Source organism: Homalodisca vitripennis, chromosome 4 (genome assembly GCF_021130785.1).
Source record: "Homalodisca vitripennis isolate AUS2020 chromosome 4, UT_GWSS_2.1, whole genome shotgun sequence".
In the NCBI taxonomy this organism is placed as follows: domain Eukaryota; kingdom Metazoa; phylum Arthropoda; class Insecta; order Hemiptera; family Cicadellidae; genus Homalodisca; species Homalodisca vitripennis.
Genome location: NC_060210.1, coordinates 191,045,849 through 191,070,867, shown reverse-complemented (window position 1 = coordinate 191,070,867; position 25,019 = coordinate 191,045,849). Strand labels below are relative to the sequence as shown.

At 32.0% G+C, this 25,019-nt stretch overlaps 1 protein-coding gene across 1 annotated transcript in view; it reads right to left on the bottom strand.

The window, feature by feature from the left end:
• The window catches only part of LOC124361345, a 69,078-nt gene that overhangs the window by 9,211 nt on the left and 34,848 nt on the right, over positions 1-25,019 (bottom strand). Inside the window, 13 exon segments of the mRNA XM_046815394.1 lie at positions 13-261; positions 337-480; positions 945-1,116; positions 3,211-3,248; positions 3,250-3,325; positions 4,614-4,744; positions 5,824-5,965; positions 6,360-6,478; positions 7,667-7,858; positions 8,536-8,684; positions 9,381-9,525; positions 11,652-11,828; positions 23,410-24,604. Coding sequence (XP_046671350.1) covers positions 13-261; positions 337-480; positions 945-1,116; positions 3,211-3,248; positions 3,250-3,325; positions 4,614-4,744; positions 5,824-5,965; positions 6,360-6,478; positions 7,667-7,858; positions 8,536-8,684; positions 9,381-9,525; positions 11,652-11,828; positions 23,410-24,604 — 2,929 coding nt within the window.

Here is a 25,019-nt window from a genome sequence, read left to right as displayed (position 1 = left end):
GAAATATCTTACCTGCAGTAAGCAAGGCTGATACACTTTCTCTAATTTAAGTTTCACAGGTTTCGGATTGTCATTTGTAACTGCCTCCGCAATCTCAGCACCTATCCGGAATGCCTCTTCCCTGGACTTTCCCGGTACCAGCACAAACATGGAATCCGTGTCTCCGTAGATAACTCTGGCACCCCACCGGGTGGTCCTCCCCACTAAGCTGATTGCCCGCTCCAATGTTTCCCGAGCTTTGCTCACCACGCTGTCTCCCACCTGGGTACAGACAGTACCTCAGTACTCGCTCATTCACTCAGATCTAGTACAAGAACTCTAATGAAAGTACGTTACCTCAATGCAAGGCATTCTTCCAGAAAAGTTAGCTGCCGTGTACCCGTACGTGACATTTGCAATGAGTTTGAGCCCCAGCTGTCTGGCATGCAACACTCTTTGCAGTGTTTTGTTGTCTTTCTTCTCTTTCATCGACTGTTTCACCTTAAAATATCAAGAAATTCAAAACATAAATTAGAATCAACCACAACTAATACGGTACAATACCAGTTTTCTAACCTTAAAAATGTGCATCTGTTATAACCACTTTATGTACTTATTATTCTCAACCATATCAATAAATCATAATTTTATCAAAACATAAATTAGAATCAACCACAACTAATACGGTACAATACCAGTTTCTAACCTTAAAAATGTGCATCTGTTATAACCACTTTATGTACTTATTATTCTCAACCATATCAATAAATCATAATTTTATAACAGGTGAATTGAGAGCAGCCATGCTGCATAGGCAGGAAGAAATAATAATAATAATTAAAATAAACAACAAATTTTAAATAACAATAACAAGCCATTTCTAAAAAGGTGTAAATACGAGAGAGTAGTGCTGGAGCACTCAGCTCATCGTATTGCTCCGCTTGTTTTGAAATAAGTATAATTACCATAAGACGAGTATTGAGGATTTCCTCCAGCATGCGAGGCAGCACCCCCTTCACCACTGACTGATTGACAAACGCTACACCGCAGGGGGAGAAGTTGAGGTTGTCCTTGTGACGGCTGAGCTCATCTATTGGAACCCTCAATTGAGTGCATCCAAATTCAAATAGTTCAGATCTGTCAACAATCAATTATTGGATGCCGATTAATTAACAGCATATATTTACAACATATGATCAATAAAAATCAAATATATTGATATTCATACTTGTAAATATGGACATTTACTAAATAAATACACTTACTCTACACACAAAAACTGTAAAAAATCATTACAAACTGGTAAAACCTCATTTAAAAAAATGTAATTCATGTTCAGTAAATTTATTGAAATCAATACAATCTTAAAGGTAATATAACTAACCTAAAATAAAAAAATATTCAGAAACTTCTTGATGAAATTCACAACTTGTTTTACATTTTCATCAATTATGACCCCAAGATTACAAAACCAATAATCAAAATAATGTATATGATATATGCAATTTAATGGAGTCTATTGAACAATAAGTGTCATAAATTCTAACTGGTTCAAACCAAAATTGAAAATCGGGAAATTGCAAATTACTGGGGTATTTTCATGGGGTTGTTAACCAGCTTCATCAATCAGTAAGACGTTTTAAGATGGTAAACACTTGTATTTGTGCAAGTATTTCATATTAACAATTAATTGCACCATTGCATTGAGATCAGGTGGTAACAAAGTTAGAAAATTAAGGAAAATGTGATCTGAATTAGAACCATGTCCTCTTCTTTTAGAACCGCAATTCTAGAGTAATGGGCTAAATATTTTGCTTGCAATTACTTTTTAATCAGTCCAATAATGATGAAAAATATGCATCTACAATAATTGTACTATATTTCATGAAGTATTTAGTAAAAATGTTGGCCCTCTGTTTGTTTGGTTTTAGTGAGTACGAGTGTTATCCACTGGCAATGAAAGTCATCTGGATTGCAATAAATCAGCTGCAAAGCATCTTTGGTACACATCCAAAGATTTTTTAATTATGTCACTCAGATGTACAGTTTAAACAAATGCTAAACCCAAAATTTGATTCAATATCATTAAAACCCTCCGAGTGGCGGTACTTTTTTCTCCAAGTGGCGGGATATTTTTATTGATTTTGTATGTTCGTAAAAGAGAATTTATATAAAATCCTGTATATTATATAAGTATGACATATCATACATCGATTTAAAACTTCATAACACACAGAGTAGAATGGTAATAATATGAAACACTTACCTTGGATTGGTGTAAAAAAACCAATGGGTTGAATTACAAAAATAAAAATTCAAATTTTTTTGTTTTATATTAGGCTGAGTAAATGTTCCTAAACTTAATTTTTTAACACAAATCCAAAATAGCCATTTTGTTTAAAATTTAATTCTGAACAAAAATATGTATCCGTTATATGTATTATTCCTAAAAACAACGCACTATTTGCTGATCGAAACTTTTATGTACACGTTTTTTACTGCATTTTAGTCAGTATCAGAGCCAACCTCATTCCTCATCATTCTTCCTGGTTTGAGAGGCCTCCAATAATGTTGCAGGTAAGGGAAACACTCCCTATGAACCCCAAAATTACAAGTTGGGCACCAGAAGTGACTTTTACCCCCTTTTTTGGTGTGTACACACACTGCACAAAGTCTGGTAAATAAGCAATCCCGTGAAGAAGACCTACACTTGGTCCAGGAGGTAGTACAGTAGGTGGATGAACCGTTTGTAAGAGTTCCATTAGTACCAGCATATCTAAATACTATATCAAATTAAATTTTAGAATCTGGTCTTTCTAACGATACCTAATATATAGCGTTTAAGTCGCGGCATAACATCGGAAATACCGGAACAAGAGAGGCTTGCGTTAATAGACGCTAGAGCGTCTTTGCCACTCGCGAACGAGATTTAATAGACGCTGCAGCGTCTTTCACCACTCGGAGGGTTAAAAAATAGTAATAGTTCCTCTAAGAGTTACTACTGACTGAAAATTAATTTTTAACACCAATACTCCATCTCTCTGATTTCCACAGTCATTTTAAACCATTGTATTAGTTTCAAAAACTGCCTATAACATAACATTTTTAAACTGTCATTTAAATGCCCATTTTAAATAATGTGTTATAAACTGAATGGAAATTGCATATTCAGTGCACATATTCATTCAGTCAAAATGAAACAAGTCATAGTAAATCATACACAAAACTTACCTTCCCAAATGTTCGATTCTGCCCATACACGTAGAGAAAACAGTAGTTGTAAGCGATTATGATTGAAGGGTACAAACTCTGAAAATCCAAAACAATCACAGGGTCAGTGTAGAATCTGTGAACAAAACAACAAAATTATACACAAAATGTATCCTATTAACTGTTAAATTCTGTTCATACAAAATAAATAGACAAATGTAAGCAATTATGACTTGAGCAAAGGATACAAACTAAAAATCCAAAGTCTAAGTCAAAATGCTAAAACATGTCATACTTGATATTAACCCTTTTCAGGTTAGATTACTGTGACATGCTTCTGGTGCTATAAGACTAAATGTATTGGCTAAAAACTCCATTATTTTAACATCTCAATTTGAAAAAATTGTTACATATTATATATCATTGTAAATACTATTCAATTCTCTATAATACGGCAGTATTTGAAAAATTAATAAGCCTATTAGGTAAACTAAATCTTAACAAAACTCATTTGAATACGAAATGTTTGTTTGTATTGTTATATTGAAATAAGACTACATGTATTCTACAAAGAAGTGTAAAAACAACATAACAATTTGTCAGTAAAACAGTAGCTACAGAAAGTTATAAATATGTTTAATTATTCTATAAGCAGATAAGTTTGAAGAATTTTTTTATTAAACATGACTAAATTTAATAGATTGATTGAGTTATTGAAGGGATTGATAAAATGTTTCATATGTTATTCCTAGGTACAAGTAGTATCACTAAGCATGAAAACATGCAGTGAATGAGGACAACGGTACTGCCAAAAGATAGTTTCATTAGCAGTTCAATGATAGCAGCACAAAGCAGAGAGCAATGATAAGGCAGTTGGTGGTGATTGGACTTTAGGGCCAGGGTCCTCGCCGAGGCGATTGGAGGTGAACGCCATGGAGAGGATTAAGATTTGTTCATTCTAAAAAATTCAGTATGTTGTATTTTTTTATGTTGGGGCTAAAAATAAACTGTTGTGTAAGTCTCTGAAAATGGCCGAATCAGTAATCTTAGGGCATTTTACATTATTTAGGTTACTTCTATAGTATCATGTAGAAGCCTAGATACTTTTTAATACAAAGTTTTTACATATTCCAGATACAGGATGATCTGAGAAGTATGTCAACTTATACTGTAGATGAATATCTAGGGCTCAAAGGGTTAACAGTGAATCTCATTTTACAAAACATTAATGTACTTACACATTTTTTGCATCTTGGAAATTGTGTCTTTATAAATTTAGAGATGAAAATTAAATTTGTTGTTGGTCATACTATAACAAATATTTAGAGACAGAAAATTAATGCTAACTGATTTTAAACCACCTAACTAACAAAATCCTGATACAAAAGTTTGCGAGGGGCTGAGCATGTAACTAGTGTACAAACCTGGACTCAGGTTCCATAATGAGAGGCAGACTCTCCGGTGCTCTCATCCTGGCTCTCTGCTGCATACTGGGCGACACTGCCACATAGTTCAGTGGCTTCACCAGTCGCAGCATCATGGACTCCACCCGAAACTGAAACAATTGTACAGTATTAATACAAGGTAGAGTACGCCACACTGTGTCATACAGGCTTTGCTGAGGTTGCATGCAGCATTTCAAACACATAGCTCATCGCTTTATCTAGATGTCCTGTGGACAAACAGACGATTTATAAAAAAAAGAAGTAGACACAACAATTACGAATCATAGAACTCATTCTTGTGGACATTAAGTTTCATGTAAAATTTAAAGTCTAAATATGAAATTTTTCTCAATGAATGTTAGCACATGAGAAATTCAGATTTTGGATCATTAAATCTGGTTTTATATAAGTGCTTAAATAATTTAAATTTACCCATCAAGGAACAATGAAATGATGTATGTGTTGGGATAGTTAGGGTACATGTGTTACTAAGCCACATGTTTAAATATCTTATGGGTGTAATAAGGGAAATTTTACTATGGGTGTAATGTTCAAAAATTTATTTGCTATGCTATTGAATGGATTCTGTTCATTAAATAGTAAAAATGCTGTTCTTGTAATTCTTGTTGAAATTTTTTGTTGTTTTGCTATAACATGCATTGTTTTGTATAATTATTTAAGAAATGTTGTTTATATTTTAAGAAATGTTCAATACTTAAGTTAATGACACTATTCAATGTATTGACTGTAATACCTATGAATAAAGAATTATCTGTATCTGTATCTGTATCTGTAAGACTTTTTATAAAATAGAGATGTCCGTTGCAAAAATTTTATAAGACATGCAATCATTCACTTACCAGAATATGAATTCCATTTAATGTCAAATAGTTTATAACCACCATGATTTCTGATGACTGATTTCAGACAACAAAAGTTTCAACACTCATTTTAAAAGTGCCTTATTATGAGAATATTTACTATAGACAACTCTATTTAAATTTTATTTTCAACTTGCTCTTAATCAGATTACTGAGTCCTGCAACAATTAATGTTCATGATAATCTAAAAAAGCACTTACAAAACCAAATCAAACCTAACCTAACCTAAACTTAAAACAACAAGTTTAGTACTTGCATTTTTGTAACTTGAGTTAGAAAATAATCACTTGGTAACTTGTTTATGTTACCTGAGAACCTCGTGATAAAACCTCGTAGAATTGGATTCCAAATAGTCGAGCGAATTCACTGGTTCTGCCGACAAGATCCAACTGCTGCATTATCTTCACAATGCCTTCCACACGTGTGAGGTAATGCTCAAACACTTGCCACCTACAACACCATCAGATAGTCAGTATAAGAGATAAACCAGCAGTGGTGTACCTTAGGAGGGGGATAAAAATCCATCCCAAAAGCCCTACAAATGTTTAAAAATATATCTATAATATCAAACCAACTTGTATGAAATACATCAGTTACATGTGTTACTTTGAATTAGGCCTAACTCATTTGTATAAATTTAGAATTATTCAGATTTATTCCATAACTCCTGGTTTGGTATGCTCTTCAATCAGATTCCCCCTCCCCCACAGCTAGGTTCTAGTTACGCCACTGAGCATAAATATGTCATTGCTTTCATAAAAAAAAAACATAAAACTTAAGAAAACACATGTTTAACTTTATTTGTTTAATTTTCCGTCAGAATCTACATTACTTTCATACATACCTGTACATTTTTGTCCGGTGGGCCCACCAGTTTGTCAGAATACGGAAAGAAAACAGAGGAATTCGCTGGTGAAGAATGTGATAAGCGATGTTTTCAAACGTGTAACTCTGTAGGGCGACCTACAACATAAAACGTGTTAATTTCTTGCTTGACTTTGATGTACACTGACGACCCAACCCTTGTATTTAGTAAAACTTCAAATCTGGCTATCATATCTTACACATCCCTAAATACAGTCCCTGAACAAGATAAATTAACCTCCACCCTTCTTCATGTATGTAGACCCGACTTTTCAAGACCAAAACTAATTTCATACATGGATTTATCACCTATTTGTATTGCAAGCCTAGTTTGTATTCATCAAGTTCCAACTCTTGCAAACTTTTGACGACATTTCTGCACTCAAAGTTCATGAAATAAAGAGTTTTGTCTATTGACAAATGTTGAACTGACGATAACAACTAGAGTTTCATGTGTGATTTTTTTGAATCCCACATGAGGTATCACATAGATGTATAAGGTGAAACCTCAGATTCTATTCAACAAGTACTAAAAAAAATTTACTACTGTGAGAAATTGTACTTTAACATATTCTTAGTTTAAAGTTTATTTATTATTAAAGATAGATAGTTTGAAATGATGAGAGTTTCAAAATTTGCCATTGTTATATGTTACAAAAGCAGAACATGGATTTTTGGATTGGAATCCATTTGTTTAGGTGTCAAGAAAAACCTGCAAGCATAGAGTTAAAGTTGACAACAAAACAATTTCAATGCCGAAAAAGCTCAAGCATATATCTGAGGGTCCAGAATGGGTAGAATAATCACCAATCATGTCATGGTACAAAACTGTGTCAGTGTCTCATATTCTCTGGAGTGTGTGCACCCGTTTTTGCAGTGACACGGTTTTCAAAAATTTTAAAATCTGTTATCTTTACGTACTCTTGATTATCAGGCTTATGTAGCTAGTGTCATAATTATCATCTAAGTTCTCTGGTTCACATTGTATCAAAACATTGTTAACATGTCATTCCTGTCATTATGTTGAACCAAAATAGGCAGAGCCACTAGTGTAAGATGTGTATATCCCAACATAACCTCACTTATCTAAAGCATAATTAAAGTGTACATCTCATTTTATTGAAGTTCTCTGAATTAATTTTAGAATGAAAACTACATTACACGTAACTTTTTTACAAATTGTACCACATACAGTACTGAGAACCAAAGTACAAGTTTTGTACAGAACCGACCTTACATAATCTGTACTGCAGATGTCTGATAATTACTCGTATTATTTATGTTTACCTCATGTCTCAAGAATCTCCAGAGATTAAGCACAATCCTTCCAGTGAGACGAATCTCCGAGTCATCATCATTTATCTCTTTAGTCCCACTATCCGTGGACGTCAGGACTCTGACTCGAGACAGCTCGACTGTCAAGTTGATATTGAGTACGTAGGCACGTTGTAGTAGGTAGCCCCAAGACAGCTGTTCAATCTTGAACAAATTAAAACTTTCAAAACATGCATTTTTCACCTTTTCATACCACATATGGCTTGTATGAGTTTGAATCTACATGAATTTCAAACAGTTTTAGTTTTTGCTACTATAAACCGCTATACAAATTTATTAATAACAATAATTATTATTACTTATATTACATATTGCATTATTATTATTACTAATATTATTTATATTACATCTAAGTATATAAATACTAGACTTATATATATATATATATATATATATATATATATATATATATATATATATATATATATATAAATAAATTATAATATAAGTGTAGTATTTATATACTTAGATGTAATATAATTCAATAATTATTGAATTAATTCAATGAATTATTGTATATATTATATCAAACACTTTTTGAGGCTACATTTCTAATAATGAAGATTTATTATCGTAAAAGACCTTTATTCTACATGTATAACAGTATATATATATATATATATATATATATATATATATATATATATATATATATATATAGTACATATAACATTTGGAAAAGTCTTATAAATAAAGAAAACAGTATGATTTCTATTTCAAGAGAAGGTAAAATTGATTTTCAATTTTCATGAGCTACGTAAGACGTTGAATTACGATCGAAGTTAAATATTCATTTAGATACAAATGACTGAGACTCGTACCTCATAACCAACAAATATGTCTGGATCCCACTTGCGTACAAGAGCAACAAAGGCAGCTATCAGAGACTGTTCATTCGGAACAGCCTGTAGATGAGACTGGAGATGGGGCATCTTTTCCTCTGTTCCATCTTCACTCACATAAATCACTCCTGAAATGAACAACATGTACAAAATTACTTACATAATCAACATATCTACAAAGGAGTATACGATCTATTCAAATGCTAAACGTGCTCATATACCAAATTATCAATTAAAATGTATTAATTTATTGAAGTCCATTACGAATAATATGGTTTTAGCAAAATTCTATATGAAAAAAAAATCCGACTGTTTCATAGTGATGACCTAAACTAGAAGGATGATATTTTTAACTTATTCTAGCGTATAAAACATGTATAGACTGGTTTAAATATCATACATATATAAAAGACATTCCTGACCAACTTTTCAGTAACAAAATAACATTTTTCCAAATTACTAGTTTATAATCTTTTCTTGTCGTGGAAATGATACAGTAAATTGTAATGATGTAAAATAAATTTTACTTTAAATTTATTTATAAATTATGGTTAAGCTGGCAACTCAATTAAATTGGTAGATTGTGTTATTAAATTCATAATTTTGTACAAACAATACTGCATTTTTTATTTTAAGGAAGATCTATTAATATACAATAATAAACCTTTTAACATTTTTTATGTATTTTTTTATTGTACAATGTACATTTCGAATTCAATGAATTATTGTATATTATATATCAAACACTTTTTGAGGCTACATTTATAATAATGAAGATTTATTATCGTAAAAGACCTTTATTCTACATATATAACAGTAATCACCTTTAATGTGTGAAATCAAAGGGTCTGGACAGTCATTGGTGACGTTGTAAAATATGCAGCAGACAGCGTCTTGGTCAGGGTTGGGTCTGAGTTCTCCTCTTGTGTGGACATGGAGTTCCATTGTCATTATTGTCAAGTGTTGATGCTGCAAATATGTGTGAATATTAAAATTCTGCAGAAACCTGATTATTCAGCAACAGAACAAACCCTTGACTGCTATACGCACACTGTCAGTCACAAGTAACAGACTGTTGGCTGAAAATATTCTATGCTAAAGTACAAAAGTATTCAAGATCTTGAGCCTTTTATAAGAATATAACCTAGTCTTTTGTGAAATTTACAGAGAAATTTCCCTTAATAAAAGAATCAATTGTGTCATGCTAATTTTGTTAGGAGTCAAAATGAAAGTGTAGTGAAAGAGTTAAAAATACCAAAAGACAAAATTTGATACTGGTGATGCTTTTTATAGCATGGAAAACTACAAATTAACCATTAGCAATATAAATAACATCTTTATCAGCATCAGTCAATGAGATAAAGAGACCAAAAATGACAAAACGCTCACCTGAATCATTTGCTAAGCTTCCTCATTGCCTTTTCTATAAATTTGTTCATCTATTAATTACCTCTAAACCTCATAACTAAAAAAGTTTTATCATGCCAAAATAATTTTAAATACAAGCTTTAAACTAAGTTATGACCTCAATGATCAATAAAAATCTATTTTATTTACTGATGATACAAAAATAATTTTAAAAACTAAAAAAAGAGTGACATGTGTTATGAGGTAGTTTCTACTTTGTAACATATAAAATTTTGGTTTTAATCCAGAGGTCTTCATTTTATTCAGATAAAACTAAAATAATTAGTTTTTTCAACCATAGGTCTCACTTTATATACATTACCAAATTCTATTTCACAAGTTGCTGGCGATTTTAATGTAAATTCAAACTGAAAAAATCAATTAAAAATGTACAGAAAAGAGGTTAAGATTACAGTACAAGTGATTATCACGAAAAATAAAAAAAAAATCATGTTACATGCTCACGTAGCAAAAATTACAAAATACAGTATTGTATTCCATGGCCAGCCTTAATGTTAAGGCTTTGAATCTGTATTGACATGGCAAGAGAAAATAATAATGTTTTAGTTAAGCTATTGGTCTTTATAATACTTAACAATTCAAAAATCTCAAATTAATGTAATGTTAAATTAGTGAGTAAAGTAAGGTCCATACTAGTAAAGATTGTAACCCACGGAAAAATGTACAAAAATTGTATTACAATTTCAAAACGAGAAACTTATTAAACTTTAGATTGTCCTTTCATTCATAAAATTTATTTTTAAGAAGTTTCCGATATGGAATTTGAATCTGTATAACAACCTACCTAAAAAGGAAATCTATGCTTATAAGGGCATTTCTAATGAACAACTGAGATTAAGGATAACAGAGAAATTAAAAGAAAAAAAAGCTTAGTAGTTTACGCAATATTTTGAAGATCAATTTGTTTAAAATTAGAAACTGTACGATAAACCTACTTAATTGTACTACTTGCAGTTTATTAAACAGTCAATTATATTGACAAATATGTTTATTGCAGAACAGAGTCTTCAGGCTGTTTAGTCCTTTTATCAGCTGTTTGTTGGGTCAAATCAACCGCATGAGCCTAAACTTATTATTCATTGATAACGGTAAAATTAATTGGTTTTGTTGTGAAATTATGAGCTGTGTGATCCAAGAATTTTGCATGATTTTTTAATTTTAAGCTGATCTCTGCTAGACATAAGTAGTTCAATACTTAAAAGTTAAATGAAATTAGGCCTTATTAAAAGGATCACCAGCCTTTTAACGACAAAGATTCTTGTCCTGTACTTTATAGGTCTTTGGTCCAATATTATCCCAACTTGCAACGGGTAGTAGAAACTGTGTAATAAAATTTAATTAAATTATTTTAGACTCCATTTTTTCAAGCATTGGATGATTGGGACCTCACTAGCTTTACTTGATTCTTTGAAAGTTGAATTCTATAAACATAATTTTGTATTGAACTTGACCTAAAACAAACAGCATAACAAACATAAAAATATTATTTATTTTTTGGAAAAAATTGCGCAAAATACTTTCTGCAGCTTAATATACACTTCCTAAATTAAAATGTTCGTGTAATAAAATAGCACAGTATGAACTGTAACTAAAGCTTCAAACTTTAAACTAACTTTAAAAGAATCATGGATTTTTTTTAAAGTGCTACACCAAACAGTTGTGCTTACTTCATGGTTAAGTTTAACATCTTGCAGATTCTCTAGTTCCATTCGATAATTTCCGGAGTTGTTGGGCGTTACCGTATCTATCTGACAACTTATTGAAGCTGGACTTTTGGACTCCGAAAGTAATTGTTTTATTCTTGAGTTAGAGAGCTTCTTCACTGCCTGCGTTACTGATCCAGCCTGAAAAAGTAAGCGATATTATTTCTAAAGCAACTAATGCAACACTGTTATCTTGTGTTGGCAAACAAATGAAACACACGTTCAAATTAATAAACTTTGATAACCACTGACTAATAACTTAGAGAACTTCTCAAGCTAGGGATTTCAGGAAATAACAATTTTTAACAATTGTATTTTATAATTATTGTACTGGTAACTATACTGGAACATTGTGATGTTACAGTATACAAATTTTTGATTTTAGGAAATTAACTGTGACAACAGTGTAATGGTTTTATTAAAGATCAACTCGTTACTTGATAATATTATCTATATTATCTGTTATCAGATAATATTAAAGATAACAAACATGAACTAAAGAATGAGTTCTTGAAAAAGTACCATTCCTAATTGTGTTGCTTAGGTGTTTCAGCGACAGATTTAGTTCCTAATCATATGGTTCAACAATACATCTGTATGTATTGTGATTTTTTTTATTGTGCTCTCCTTAAATAGTACTGGCTTAAGGTATGTTTATTTTGTGTGTAGCCTACAACTGTTTTATTGTAAATTTTCACTATACCAAACTGAAATGAACGAAACTTTAACTTTTGTTGTTGTTATCAATCACTATAGACTGAATGTTTACTTTCTTGCATTCTTAAATTTACATTTTAATATTTGACAATTCTAGTCCTCGAAACATTGTATTTCTGTTATTGTAACACCTAACGATGGCAAATGACCAAAATTCTATTGACCTTTCAAATCATCAATCGTCAATACCAAACTGTAAAATGTATAGCACTTCCAAGTCCCGTAGCTGTGAAAGTCAAACTGGAACTTTTTGTATTTAAATTAATAAAACCTAAATGTCTAGCATGTTTAGACCAGAGAATGTTAAAAAAATTGGACTCCTTAAAGGGTTCACTGTACGGCTTTTTGTATCTCAAATTGACTTTTATTTTAATTAATTTTTTCTAATGAACAATCCCTGAAATGTTTGCTCAACATCATCATAACACAAAACCATAGGTAAGAGAGAGGAAAGTTATCCTTTAATATGCCATTACCAAAATGGAACTTGAGCAAATATTTTGATATATTTCTTGGTACATAAATCCAAGAAGATTGGCGATTGACAATAACTTTATTTGTACATTTATTGAGAATTACAATTGTGTCAAAACAGTGGTATAATCCCATGTATGATGGATTCTCTGAATACAATGCCACTGTGTGAACTGGTAAGGTAAAATCTGGAGACCAGCAGGCAAGTTTTTATTGTATGTATACATTGTCACTTGAGAGACACCACAGTGATTATGCAGAGCTCTTGTCAAGTTTTGTTGTATCCATACATTGTCGCTTGAAACACCACGGTGATTATGCAGAGCTCTTGTCAAGTTTTTATTGTATCCATACATTGTCGCTTGAAACACCACGGTGATTATGCAGAGCTCTTGTCAAGTTTTTATTGTATCCATACATTGTCGCTTGAAACACCACGGTGATTATGCAGAGCTCTTGTCAAGTTTTTATTGTATCCATACATTGTCGCTTGAAACACCACGGTGATTATGCAGAGCTCTTGTCAAGTTTTTATTGTATCCATACATTGTCGCTTGAAACACCACGGTGATTATGCAGAGCTCTTGTCAAGTTTTTATTGTATCCATACATTGTCGCTTGAAACACCACGGTGATTATGCAGAGCTCTTGTCAAGTTTTTATTGTATCCATACATTGTCGCTTGAAACACCACGGTGATTATGCAGAGCTCTTGTCAAGTTTTTATTGTATCCATACATTGTCGCTTGAAACACCACGGTGATTATGCAGAGCTCTTGTCAAGTTTTTATTGTATCCATACATTGTCGCTTGAAACACCACGGTGATTATGCAGAGCTCTTGTCAAGTTTTTATTGTATCCATACATTGTCGCTTGAAACACCACGGTGATTATGCAGAGCTCTTGTCAAGTTTTTATTGTATCCATACATTGTCGCTTGAAGTATGTAGAGATGCCACAGTGATTAGCAGAACTCAATAAAGGCGTTCCTACAAGTGTCTCTGGGTTGTAGACCTGCTAAAATGCAGTTGTATTTTTGCAGAATAAGGATTCTTTGTAGATTTGCTTTATTAGAGTTGCCCCATGCTGACAGTAGCAGGGAGGCAGTAAGATTCAAAAATTGCATTCAATGGTCATAAGTTTTAAAATCATTTATAGACTTAATCCTTTTTACAGCATAAAGTCATATGACCAGTTTTTTGCAAACATATTTTTCTGCATTTGAGATCCAAGAAATTTTATTGCCCATTTCAGTTAAAGATTCTTCACCAACGTATAACTTGAAAATACACTTTATTTCATTAGTTGTTTTTAAATTTAGATACAGACGGCAATAAGTTTTCATACACAGTTATTATAAATTGTTTTATTCCACTAGTTTAGAAAAGAGGTATTATCTGAATCAAATCACATTACCCAAGTGTACTGATTACATACAGTAAGAAAAGAAAAGAGTCAAAGGTTGATTCCTGGACCTCCCCAAATTTTAGTTTGGTGACAAGCAATAATAGTCTCGCCATGGATCTTCCTCCCCTGTTGACATCAACCACTAGATTATGGCACCTCTAACAGAGTAGTGATTATTCAATTTATTAAGCTAAACCAAATGATCGACACAGTCAAAGGCCTTGAAGAGGTCTAGGATATGCTGAGCGTTAGAGAATGATTCTTCAATCCTCTGACTACTGTATTATACTGATCAATCCATTGACTACAAATTATAATTTGCTTTCTGTCTCAGAAAAAAAACAGGAATTTATTTTTTTTATCTTTCAAATATCTCACTTGAAGTCAGCAATGTAGAAATTGGTCAGTAATTTTCAGAGTTTAAACATTTCCCCTCTTGAAAACAAGAAGTGCTTTGGTCAAGAAACAAATATAACTTCAATAAAAGTAATATTTATTAACTGGTTAAGGGGTTTCAAAAGGACTACACTGCTAAAGCAGCTAAAAATGAGTTACCTTTAGATTTCAAATCTTGAATCATCAACAAGATCTTGAATTCTGTGTCCATCATTAACATAATTGGCATTAGAGCTAGAGGATATGGTCCCAAGTGGCATCATAAGTTAGCATCTGCAATGTCTGAAAAATCTTACATTTACCACCTCAGTTCAGTTACCATACATTTTATCTTTTTTTTTAATCACAACTGTGTTTTGTCTTCTTTAATTTTTCAGACTATCCAAGAATTTCCAAGGAGTTTTGGCTATAGTTACGGAAGTTTCTACTTCTTTTTACTGCTTTATGCGCTTTACTCCCGCTTTGCTGTTTTTAGAGCTTTCCAATAAATTTGTCTATATAATTTGAATTAGTTAGTGGCATTCATATCTGTTTAACATTTATATAACTTATAAAATATTTTAATGTACCTCTGAATGATAAAATTTTCTTAGTTATCCAGTTGTTTTTTTTTTTTTTTTTTTTTTTTTTTTTTTTCAGAGATGTTTGTGTTTTTGGAAGAAGCATCTGTTTTATATCTCAATATAAAATGCATTTTCCACAGATCTTCTGTGGTGGGAGGGCCAAAATGAGTTGTGTATTATGCTGGACATTTACACTAGGTTGTTTAAGTACAGTATTTGTTTGGCGAGAGTAGTTACTGAAGTGTTCTACAATCACCATTGGGTTCTCCTCTATTTTCTTTTGTACAATATTTTTAGCTGTGAAAATGCATCATCAAACTTTATTAGGGTTGATCATAAGCTTTCTTATCCGTTTCATTATGTCCTTATCGAGTTCATTTACTGTCAATTCATGTATGTGTAAGCAAGCGAGAAATTCATCTTTTAGCCTGTTTACTTCAGGATCATATTAAACTTAAGTTTTGGCTTGCCTCGGGCCTTGATTTTGAGACAGGACAAGCAATATCTAAAGCTCCCCTTAGCTTGAATGAGTTGTATGCTTCTTTGGCATTTGGGGCATTGGCAAAATATTCTTCTGCTTTGGGTATATTTGAGAGAATTGCAGTTCTAACAGGAATTGACCAAGATCAAAGCACTTATTGATTATTGTAAACACCTGTATTTGATTGCCCTACAATAGCAAGGGAGCCCTATGCCATCTTCGGTCGTCTGGACAAGGATGGTGAATTTCTCCAGGAGGACCTGATCGGCTGTTTTCAATGGTTAAAAAACTTCTGAAACCATAACATTCTTTGGCCTCAAGGTATACTTCCAGAGTGCGCAAAAGTCCCTTGAGGCTTAAGTGCATGGCAATAAGCTTTCTCTTAGAAAAAAACTGTTGTTAGCTAAAATACCCATACTGCCTTATTTTTCTTACTGTAACAGTCTGATGAACGACATGACTGGCTTTAGGTGAAAACCTACAGGAAACAAAAAATTATTGTAGAGAAATACATTTGATGAGATGATATAATAACACCTTATTGTATTAATTCAATGATTTTGAAGTTGAATGACTTCAGTATAATATAAATTCATATATTGGGCCATTCAATTTTAAATTCTGGTTTTACAAATTATTTATTGAACAATTTCCAATATGTCTCTCACGGTGGTGTGGATAGAACTTGCTCTAGTTCACTCTGCATGCCGTTGAATAGAACTACAGTGTATGACAAGTCCTTGTGGTAACGGCGGCATGTCGTCTATAGAATTCCCTTCCTCGTAGCATAACATCCTTGGAGTCCTCCATTCATGGCATCACTGAGGGAGCACTAACTATTGGGCGGATGTTGGGGACAGAGTCGGCTTTGCTACAGTTGCACTGGCATGAGTAGTATGCATGAGGATAATGTGTTTCTAATATGACAATATAAATATGAGTACATTTTTTTATGTGAGTAGGTAGATGTATATAATAGTATTATTATTAATAATATATGTTATAATAATACCTTTTTATTATTATAAGATTTCTATAGTTTATATTCCTCAATAAAGTTTTATATTTAGTTGTTAATTTAAACATATTTACAGTAGAATATTTAGTTTCATTATTTAAAAATTAGACTGTTTTGTTTTAGTCTTTATGTTAAGTTGAATGTTAGAAAGGTCCATGAGGCCCCAATTTCGCCTAATAAAAACAATTTTCATTCATTTTCTGCAAGTTCATATCTGTGCAAGCAGATTAAGAATTCTTCTTCTAACATGTTTACTTCAGAGTTATATTTGGCTTATACGTGACCTTGATTTTCAGAGAGGACATAATAATAAAGCTCTGCTTAGATTGAATTGATTTGTATGCTTTTTCAACATTTGGGGCATTATATACACTATCCCAGCTGTCTGTGACAATTTCCATTTTTAAATTATTTAGGTTTCGTTAACTGAAATTTCTCTTGAATGTGCTATCCTATTATTTTTCCACTTGACACATAAGTTTTTCATTTTTCCAAGAAGTCAGAAGGAATTTAAGTTCTCCTTTATTTCTAATTGAATATTAATACCATCCAAAGTGCATCATAAATAGCTTTAAAACACATTTTACAGTCTGTTCAAGTTCTTTGGAAAAAGTTATATCAATTATTAAGATGTCCTTGGATTCTCATTTGAAGTACATGTTTCAATCGTGTTCATTTTGTAATTACTTGTTGGTATTTATATGTTTTATTTATTTCGTTAACTTGGCTTCTAGCTATAATTTTGACGGTGTCAAGTACTGGAATATTCTTGTAACAAAGCTATTATTACTTTGGTAGGACTTCCTTTTATATTATTTATTTATTACCTAGATATATTTCTAAATATACATGTAAATACATGGAGTAAACGTGTCAATTGTCAGAATTGTATAAATAAATATATGTAATATCTGGAACATACAATGACAGACCATAATATTCATCATTTATGCCCTAATTTTTAAGTGTTCCTTCAAAGGAAATCGACAAAATTGCACATGAGTATTTTTACAAAGTTTCACAGAAAATTGAGGTGTAAAGAAGGTGTTTTTTATCACAGCAAGTTTTTTATTGCCTGGGATATCCAACCCTAGTTGGTTCTGAAAAGTAACAGTTTTTAGCAACATAGCATGGTTACATTTTGGGCTCATGCTCTCCATCCATACCCTGTGCCGAATCGTCACTGGACAGAACCAGCTGTCTGAATATAGAACTGTATTACATTCCAAATTATTACTGTACATATGTACCAGTATAAATTCACCTTATAAAAGTGTACAACATCATGCTACATCTTATGACTTTGTTGCTACTTTTATTATGTTTATTAAAAGGTTTCACTCATCCAATAACAAATTCATAAATAATATTAATTTTATAATTTGAGCGTGATATAGTAAACCTTGTTGACAACACAATGTTTTACTTGGGACTAGCATGATTATTACTTATTCACCAGTAATTTTGAACAACAGCAATAAAAGTTAGTGTTGTCCTAGTAAGGGAGAGTGCTAAGCAGTCATTTTGCTCAGGACTTTGAATGAGAGGTTGGGTTCCTCATGGCCCACAAGTCATAGTAAGTAAGCACAGGCAAGGGTCTAATCAAACATTGGGGAATACGTACAGTAAAACATTGCAAGTACTTGCTTAATATATGACCAAACACTCCAATAAATGAAAAATTTTATTTTGCAAGTACTGATAAAAGAGGCTGTGGTCAAAAACAGTATTTGATCTTGCACTGTTTCTACCTTTGACCAAAGTTCAACACCTTAGATTTTGTGGCCACTGGATTTTCCACTTTGAATAATTATCACATAATTTTCTATGGACTTATTTCAACAATTTAATACTACAAGCCTCACTTGATTTAGAAAAAAATGTACTTGGTTCTTGTCAGTACACTACAATGCTCTTGTTTCAATATAAGTTAATACAAGGAATATACTAGTAATCTCACTGCTCAAAATTGAGCAGTAGTAAGATCTTGCTTGTTGTAAGATGGTGGTTTTTCCTTAATTACATCATTTTTAAACTTTAACGCTATTTTTTTTTTTTTTTTATTTAATATCTTTATTTATATTTTGCACATGAGTACAATAAATAGCGTCACTAAAAATAACTTACTATAATAGTTATGAGTAAAATCATAATATTGTATAAAATTCTTCAAATGAATAAAATGCCTTTTGAATTAAATACTTTTTTAACATTGATTTGAACTTCTTTATGTCTCGAACACTTGATATTTATTTTTGGAATTGATTTAAAAAATTTTATTCCCAGCATAAGAAGTTTTTTTTTTTATAATACTCCAAATTATGCTTAGGTAATACTAATTCCTTCTTATTTTCTAGTGTTATATGTATGATTTTCACAGTGACTCTTGAAACTGGACTGATGAGTCTTAACATACATCACACATTCTAAAATGTAAAGGCTATGCACTGTTAAAATATTTTAGTTCAGTGAAATGATTTTTTAACTGATTCTTCCTTATCAATTTTTAACATTATTCGCAGCGCTTTTTTTTTGCAAGATAAGAATTTTATTAAAAATTTTGATTTGTGGTTCCTCCATACACACCTATTCCATATGCAATATGGGATTGAATGTGGGCATGAAAGACCATCTTTAAAGCTGATAAGCTGCATAAGTAAGACAGTCTTTTAATAGCATATATTCCAGAATTGATACGATTTATCACCTGTTCAATATGCAAAATTCCCAGCTAAGGTTTGTTATCTATGATTAGTCCTAGAAATTTTGTATTGCGAACTTGACCCCCAAACAGGAATCATTTAATAAGATATTGGGGACTTGAGTGTTTTCTACTTTGGTTTGGTACTGAAAGAAATAAAGTTAGTTTTCTCTGTATTTAGAACTAATTTGTTGTCAATGAAAAATGTTTGTAATTTTGAAAGTTCCAAATACACAGTTATTTCTAATTCAGCTTCTGTTTTGGCAGAAATGATTAAGTTTGAGTCATCTGCAAATAAACAGAGCTGGTTTTTGTTATTTTCAAGAATACTAAGGCACTTTGGCATTTCCCTTATATAACAAAATAAATAATAAAGGACCCAAAATAGATCCTTGAGGTACTCCATTTCTTTACTATTTGGATGTTAGATTGAAATTTTTGTAATTTGTTATTTTCTATGTGAGATATCTCAACATACTGTTTTCTATTGGAAAGATATGTTTCAAACCATCTTAGATGGATGTTATTGATTCCTAAATTTTTCAATTTCTCGAGTAAAATGTCATGAGATATGCTATCAAAAGCTTTTGACAGATCCATGAATATTCCTGTTACATTTTCGTTTTTGTCAACTGATTCTATTATAGATTCAGTGAACTCTACCAATGCTGTTATAGTAGATTTATTTTTTCGAAATCCATGTTGTGCCTTGTCATAAAGATCATTTACCTCTAGATGTTTGACTAACCTATGATACATGGTTCTTTCAAAAATTTTTGAGATTGATTGACGATTGGACGGTAAAATTGAAATTGGACGATAATTTTGAATATCTGTTGCTGAGCCTTTTTTGAAGACTGGGATAACCTTTGAAACTTTTAATTTGTCAGGAAATATGCCTGTAATGAGAGAAGAATTTATTAAATGCAATAATGGTTTACTTAAGGAATGTTTGACAAATTTTATCAATTTCACTGGAACTCCATCATATCCACTAGACGATTTATTTTTGAGAGAGTCAAAAATTTGTAATCAATTCTGTTTCAGTCAAGGGCGGGCATTGAAATTTTAATAAAGTGTTACCAGGTTTGTGATTGTCACATTTGTCATATTTTTGGCTGTACTGAAGATAGATCCTTTAACAGTGCATCTGTCACATTTATAAAATAATCATTAAAGGAGATTGCAATAAGAGATGGATCACTAATAGATGATTCTTTAGTTTTTAGTACAAGATTGCCTTCACATTTACTTTTATTCTTTTTTGTTTCTTTATTTATAATTTGCCATGTTGTTTTATACTAATATTTTCTGTGTTTTTGATTTTGGTATCAAAATAAAATTTTTCTTACATTTAGTTAGTTTTGAATTGTATTGTTTAACTTTATTCTTAACTTCATTTTTTAAATTATCAGATTTTGTAAGCCTTGACAATTTACTAAGACAAATTATTTCATTTTTTTCATCCTTTAAATCTTGTGTAATCCAAGTGTGCTTTTTATTTTCTTTTTTAATTTGTGTAAGTGGAAAACAAAGATTAAAATAGTATCTGAAGATACTGTCAAAACAATCATATTTATTCATTGACTGTTGAGTAAAAGACTGGGAGCCAATCTTCTTTTTCCAATAAAGATTTAAAAAGTACCATATTATTTAATGAAAATTGTCTTCCAACAAAAGTTAATGTTTTCCCAGTTTTTATTTGGGTTTGCAGAAGTTCGAGCATTTGTGCATCATGGTCAGATAAGGCTGTTATAATTCCTGAGACTTTAACTTCATTTCTATTAATATTTGTCAAAAAATTTATCTATACAGGATTTACATGTTGGTGTCACTCTAGTAGGGAAAATCAATTAAGAAACTCATTCCATGGCGATTTAAAATGTTCTTAAGTTCCTTTGTCTCTTTAGATTCATTTAACATGTTAATGTTAAAATCTCCTGTAATGATTAAATATTTGTCTTTTGCTACAAGAAATTCTATAAGAGAGTCTAATCTATCTAAAAATTCGCTATTGTTAAATTGAGGTGTTCTATAAACTCCTGCTAATATAAAAACTATACTTTTCTATCTTAAAATTTAGCTAAACAACATTCAAATAATTTGTCCTGACAAAGTTCAACAACAGTTGGAAAAACCAGCTGCCTCCCCCTTAAACCCTCCTTTGAGAGAATTGCTACACCTCCTCCCGAAGTTGTAGTACGAGAATATTCTGATATTAAAATATAATTTTTCTATGTTAAAGCGTTCAAGTTTGATTTTTGACATATTGTGTTCTTTTAACACAATTATTTGAGGGTCTAATTCGGATAGTGTTATTTCTAAAGATTCAACACGAATCACTATAAGTGTGACAAAAACTTAATTATGATATGATTTTAGAAAAACTAACTGGGAGTAGGAGCATACTGATATTCTCAGGAATAAACTATGTGTAAATAATGTATGTACATTACAATATTAGTAATGGATGTAAAAGAGGTTCTAAACTACTAAGTCTAAACTAACATCTTTTACGTTTGACCATAGTAAATTAAAAAGCATGTCAAAATAATCCAGTTCGAAACATTGTGAGATGAAGCTGAAGAAAATCCCTACATACTTTATACCTGACGAATCAGTGAAATCGACCTAATAAAAAGAGACAATTGTGAAGTCTCTAGAAATGTTTGTTCTAGCATGAATCATTCTGTGATCGGTGTAACGATTTATTTACAAAAATGTTTCTATAAATCCTTACATCCTCATTGTGAAATGGTTTTGGAGCAAAAGTTCTTAAGGATAAGGAAAATATAAGGGATATGGCATTGTTTTATAGACTTATCAACGTTGATGTTGATGCAAACAATACCATGATTCTTCTATTTTATTTTTCACAAACTACACACTGAACTGTTTTCTCAATCGTTCAAAAGGTTGTACACTATATAACTTTTAATATCTTGGGTAAGAGGAAAATTGTAGTGTTTTCATCAGTATTAATGATTATTAGCCAATTGAAGGTTTAATGATTTTTAATATCAAGACTTGAGAATATTGTTTTAACATTGCAATGAATATAAAGCTATTAATAATTCAATTATTTTTTATTGAGATGGAATTATTTTTCTCATACAACCAGTGCATTCACATGGGGACCATTATTATAATAAATGTTAGAGTACTGAAAAACGGAAAACATTTTTTAGTGTTTGACATACGCTCTTCCTCAAAATGTGTTATAATGACCATAAAGATTTCGTATGAAGCTCCCAAACTCCTCTGAAGGAGTTTTTATTAAAAATCAAGGTAAGAATTTTTGTTATGTTCTTAGCATCTTAAAAACATTCACCTTTTAAGGAAGATTTAAGCTGGAGAATAGCATAAACTCTCCTGAAACAAGATCAGGAGATTAATTAAGCCTGTAGTGTTTTGCTTTGCCTAAAGCTGCCTGAAAACAAGCGTCTTGTAAGCCAGTGTATTAAGGAACAGATATCAATCTTTTACATCTCATATATCCCTCCAACTCGGTAAATCCAATCCAACAATCTCTGTAACACCTTTATAGAATGCTTCTATAACTTTCTACCCAGGGGGGAGAATTTCCAGTCAAATTCCTTTTGAGTTAAAAAAAATCAATGACTACAAAAGCACAATATTTGAATATGGCATTTCCTCTGTCTACAGTTTGTAGATTTTGGTCCGGCTGACTATCTCTACACCTTTTATCTTCGGATTTAATTAATTTTCAAGTTACTCAACCAAAACAGTTTCTTTAGGGTACCTTATGAAGAAGAAACCTTGTGTGAATTAATAAAATTGAATGATTATAGTACATTTACAATGACTAAAGGAATTATGGATTGTTAACTAATATTGTAAAAATTCTACCAGTCAATTTTTCACTTTAGATTAATTTCTCGGTATGACAAATATTTGCTAAACAGCATAAACTATAGATATTTCACTATTAACTAAAGCTTACCTGAGGACTGGTGTCTTTAAGAAGATCGTTTTGTTGATCATCTTGTTCTTCTTCCTTTATCAAAGGCAAGGATCTCTTATATGCTGACGAGACCCTAGAAAATCTTTTCTTGGAAGTTCCTGGTTGGTTTCCGGGGTTAACCGGTGTACTGGCCATAAGCGGACTTATTTTTGAGTCGTTAGATGTAGATTCTGGAGTGCTTCGGAAACTAACATTTACATCTACCTCACTGGAGGGTTTGGAAAGTGGGGTACACTGTGATAATGTCATGCTACCACTCATACTGTCATCATCTTTATCGGAGCAACCAGGACTGGAAGGAAGGACTATTTTTGTGATTTTTTTGTGCTCCATCACTTTGTCTTCCGGTATCAAAAGTTTTGTCTTCAACCATTCTTTGGCTTGTGCTGAGCTTGGAGGATCTCTTAATGGTGTCAACAATAAATGTGTTTGTAAGAAACTTCCTGCGGATAACTTCTTAGCACTTTTTATTAATTTTGACAGACAGTTAAAAGTGCCTTCAAACTCTTCTAAATGAGCAACTGATTTGCTCTTCAGCTTCAGTACGGTGGTCCCGACCTCACTCGACTTTGCCACGTCTGCAGGCTCACTGTAGAATGGTATTTCGTTTACAACCTCTGGCAAGCCCAGTTCTCCCAGTTTCAACATCACCTCAGCACACGAGGGAGGTTCTTCAGCTGGTGTTAACCAAACTGAATTTGACAAACTGAGAGAGTTTCTCTCCGGTGTTAAAGTGGCATCATTTGCGATTCTCTGTGAAAATATTGCCCACTGACTATCGTCTGGTGGGTTGGAGCTCATCGTTGCTTCTTCTTCTTCAAACTCGGATACTTCTTGGACAGACACTCCTGATAACCTTGAAAGCGTAGGAGTTACACTGTCACAGCCTAAACTTACGACTGTCTCACTATTTCCTGACACACTGTTTTCCGAAGTGCTGTTCAATTCAAACATATCCAAGCTTGACTTACGAGGTGGCATTTTTTTAACAAATTTATTACGAGAAATCTTCAATGTCTCACTCGCTGAGCTTGAACAGTTGCTGTTCTCACCAAACAGCAACACTTTCCGGACTCTTTTTCCTTTGGTAGCACAATCAAATGATTTTATTTCATTACCATCAGCAATACCATCCCCAGGATTATTTGGTTTACCAGTGGAAAGTGTTTTCTCCCTGAAATAGACAAAAATCTCTTACTGTGAGCTTCTAAGAATCAAAATTTAAAAAAGAACTGTATATTTCCACTTTCATTAGGCCATATTAAGCACTGCTGTTTTGTCTGTAATGTATAAACCTGTATGATGCAGAACATACTTTTATGATGAAAATGAGATATTTAGACAACTATCAACAGGTAAACACTATTGTTTACTTATAATTTAGTTACGGTAGGAAGGGTTAATTCAATTTTAGTGTTGAGTTTTGCTCCAATTCACCTTCCTTTTATTGCAGCATCTGGTATCTGCCGCTGTCTCAGATTTGACTCCTTGAATCTGGAATTTGGTTAGGCTGAAGAGATCCAAAGAAGCTCAAAAAGAACCATTACATCATTTCGACATCAGACACCTGTAAATAGGTGAAGTGGCAA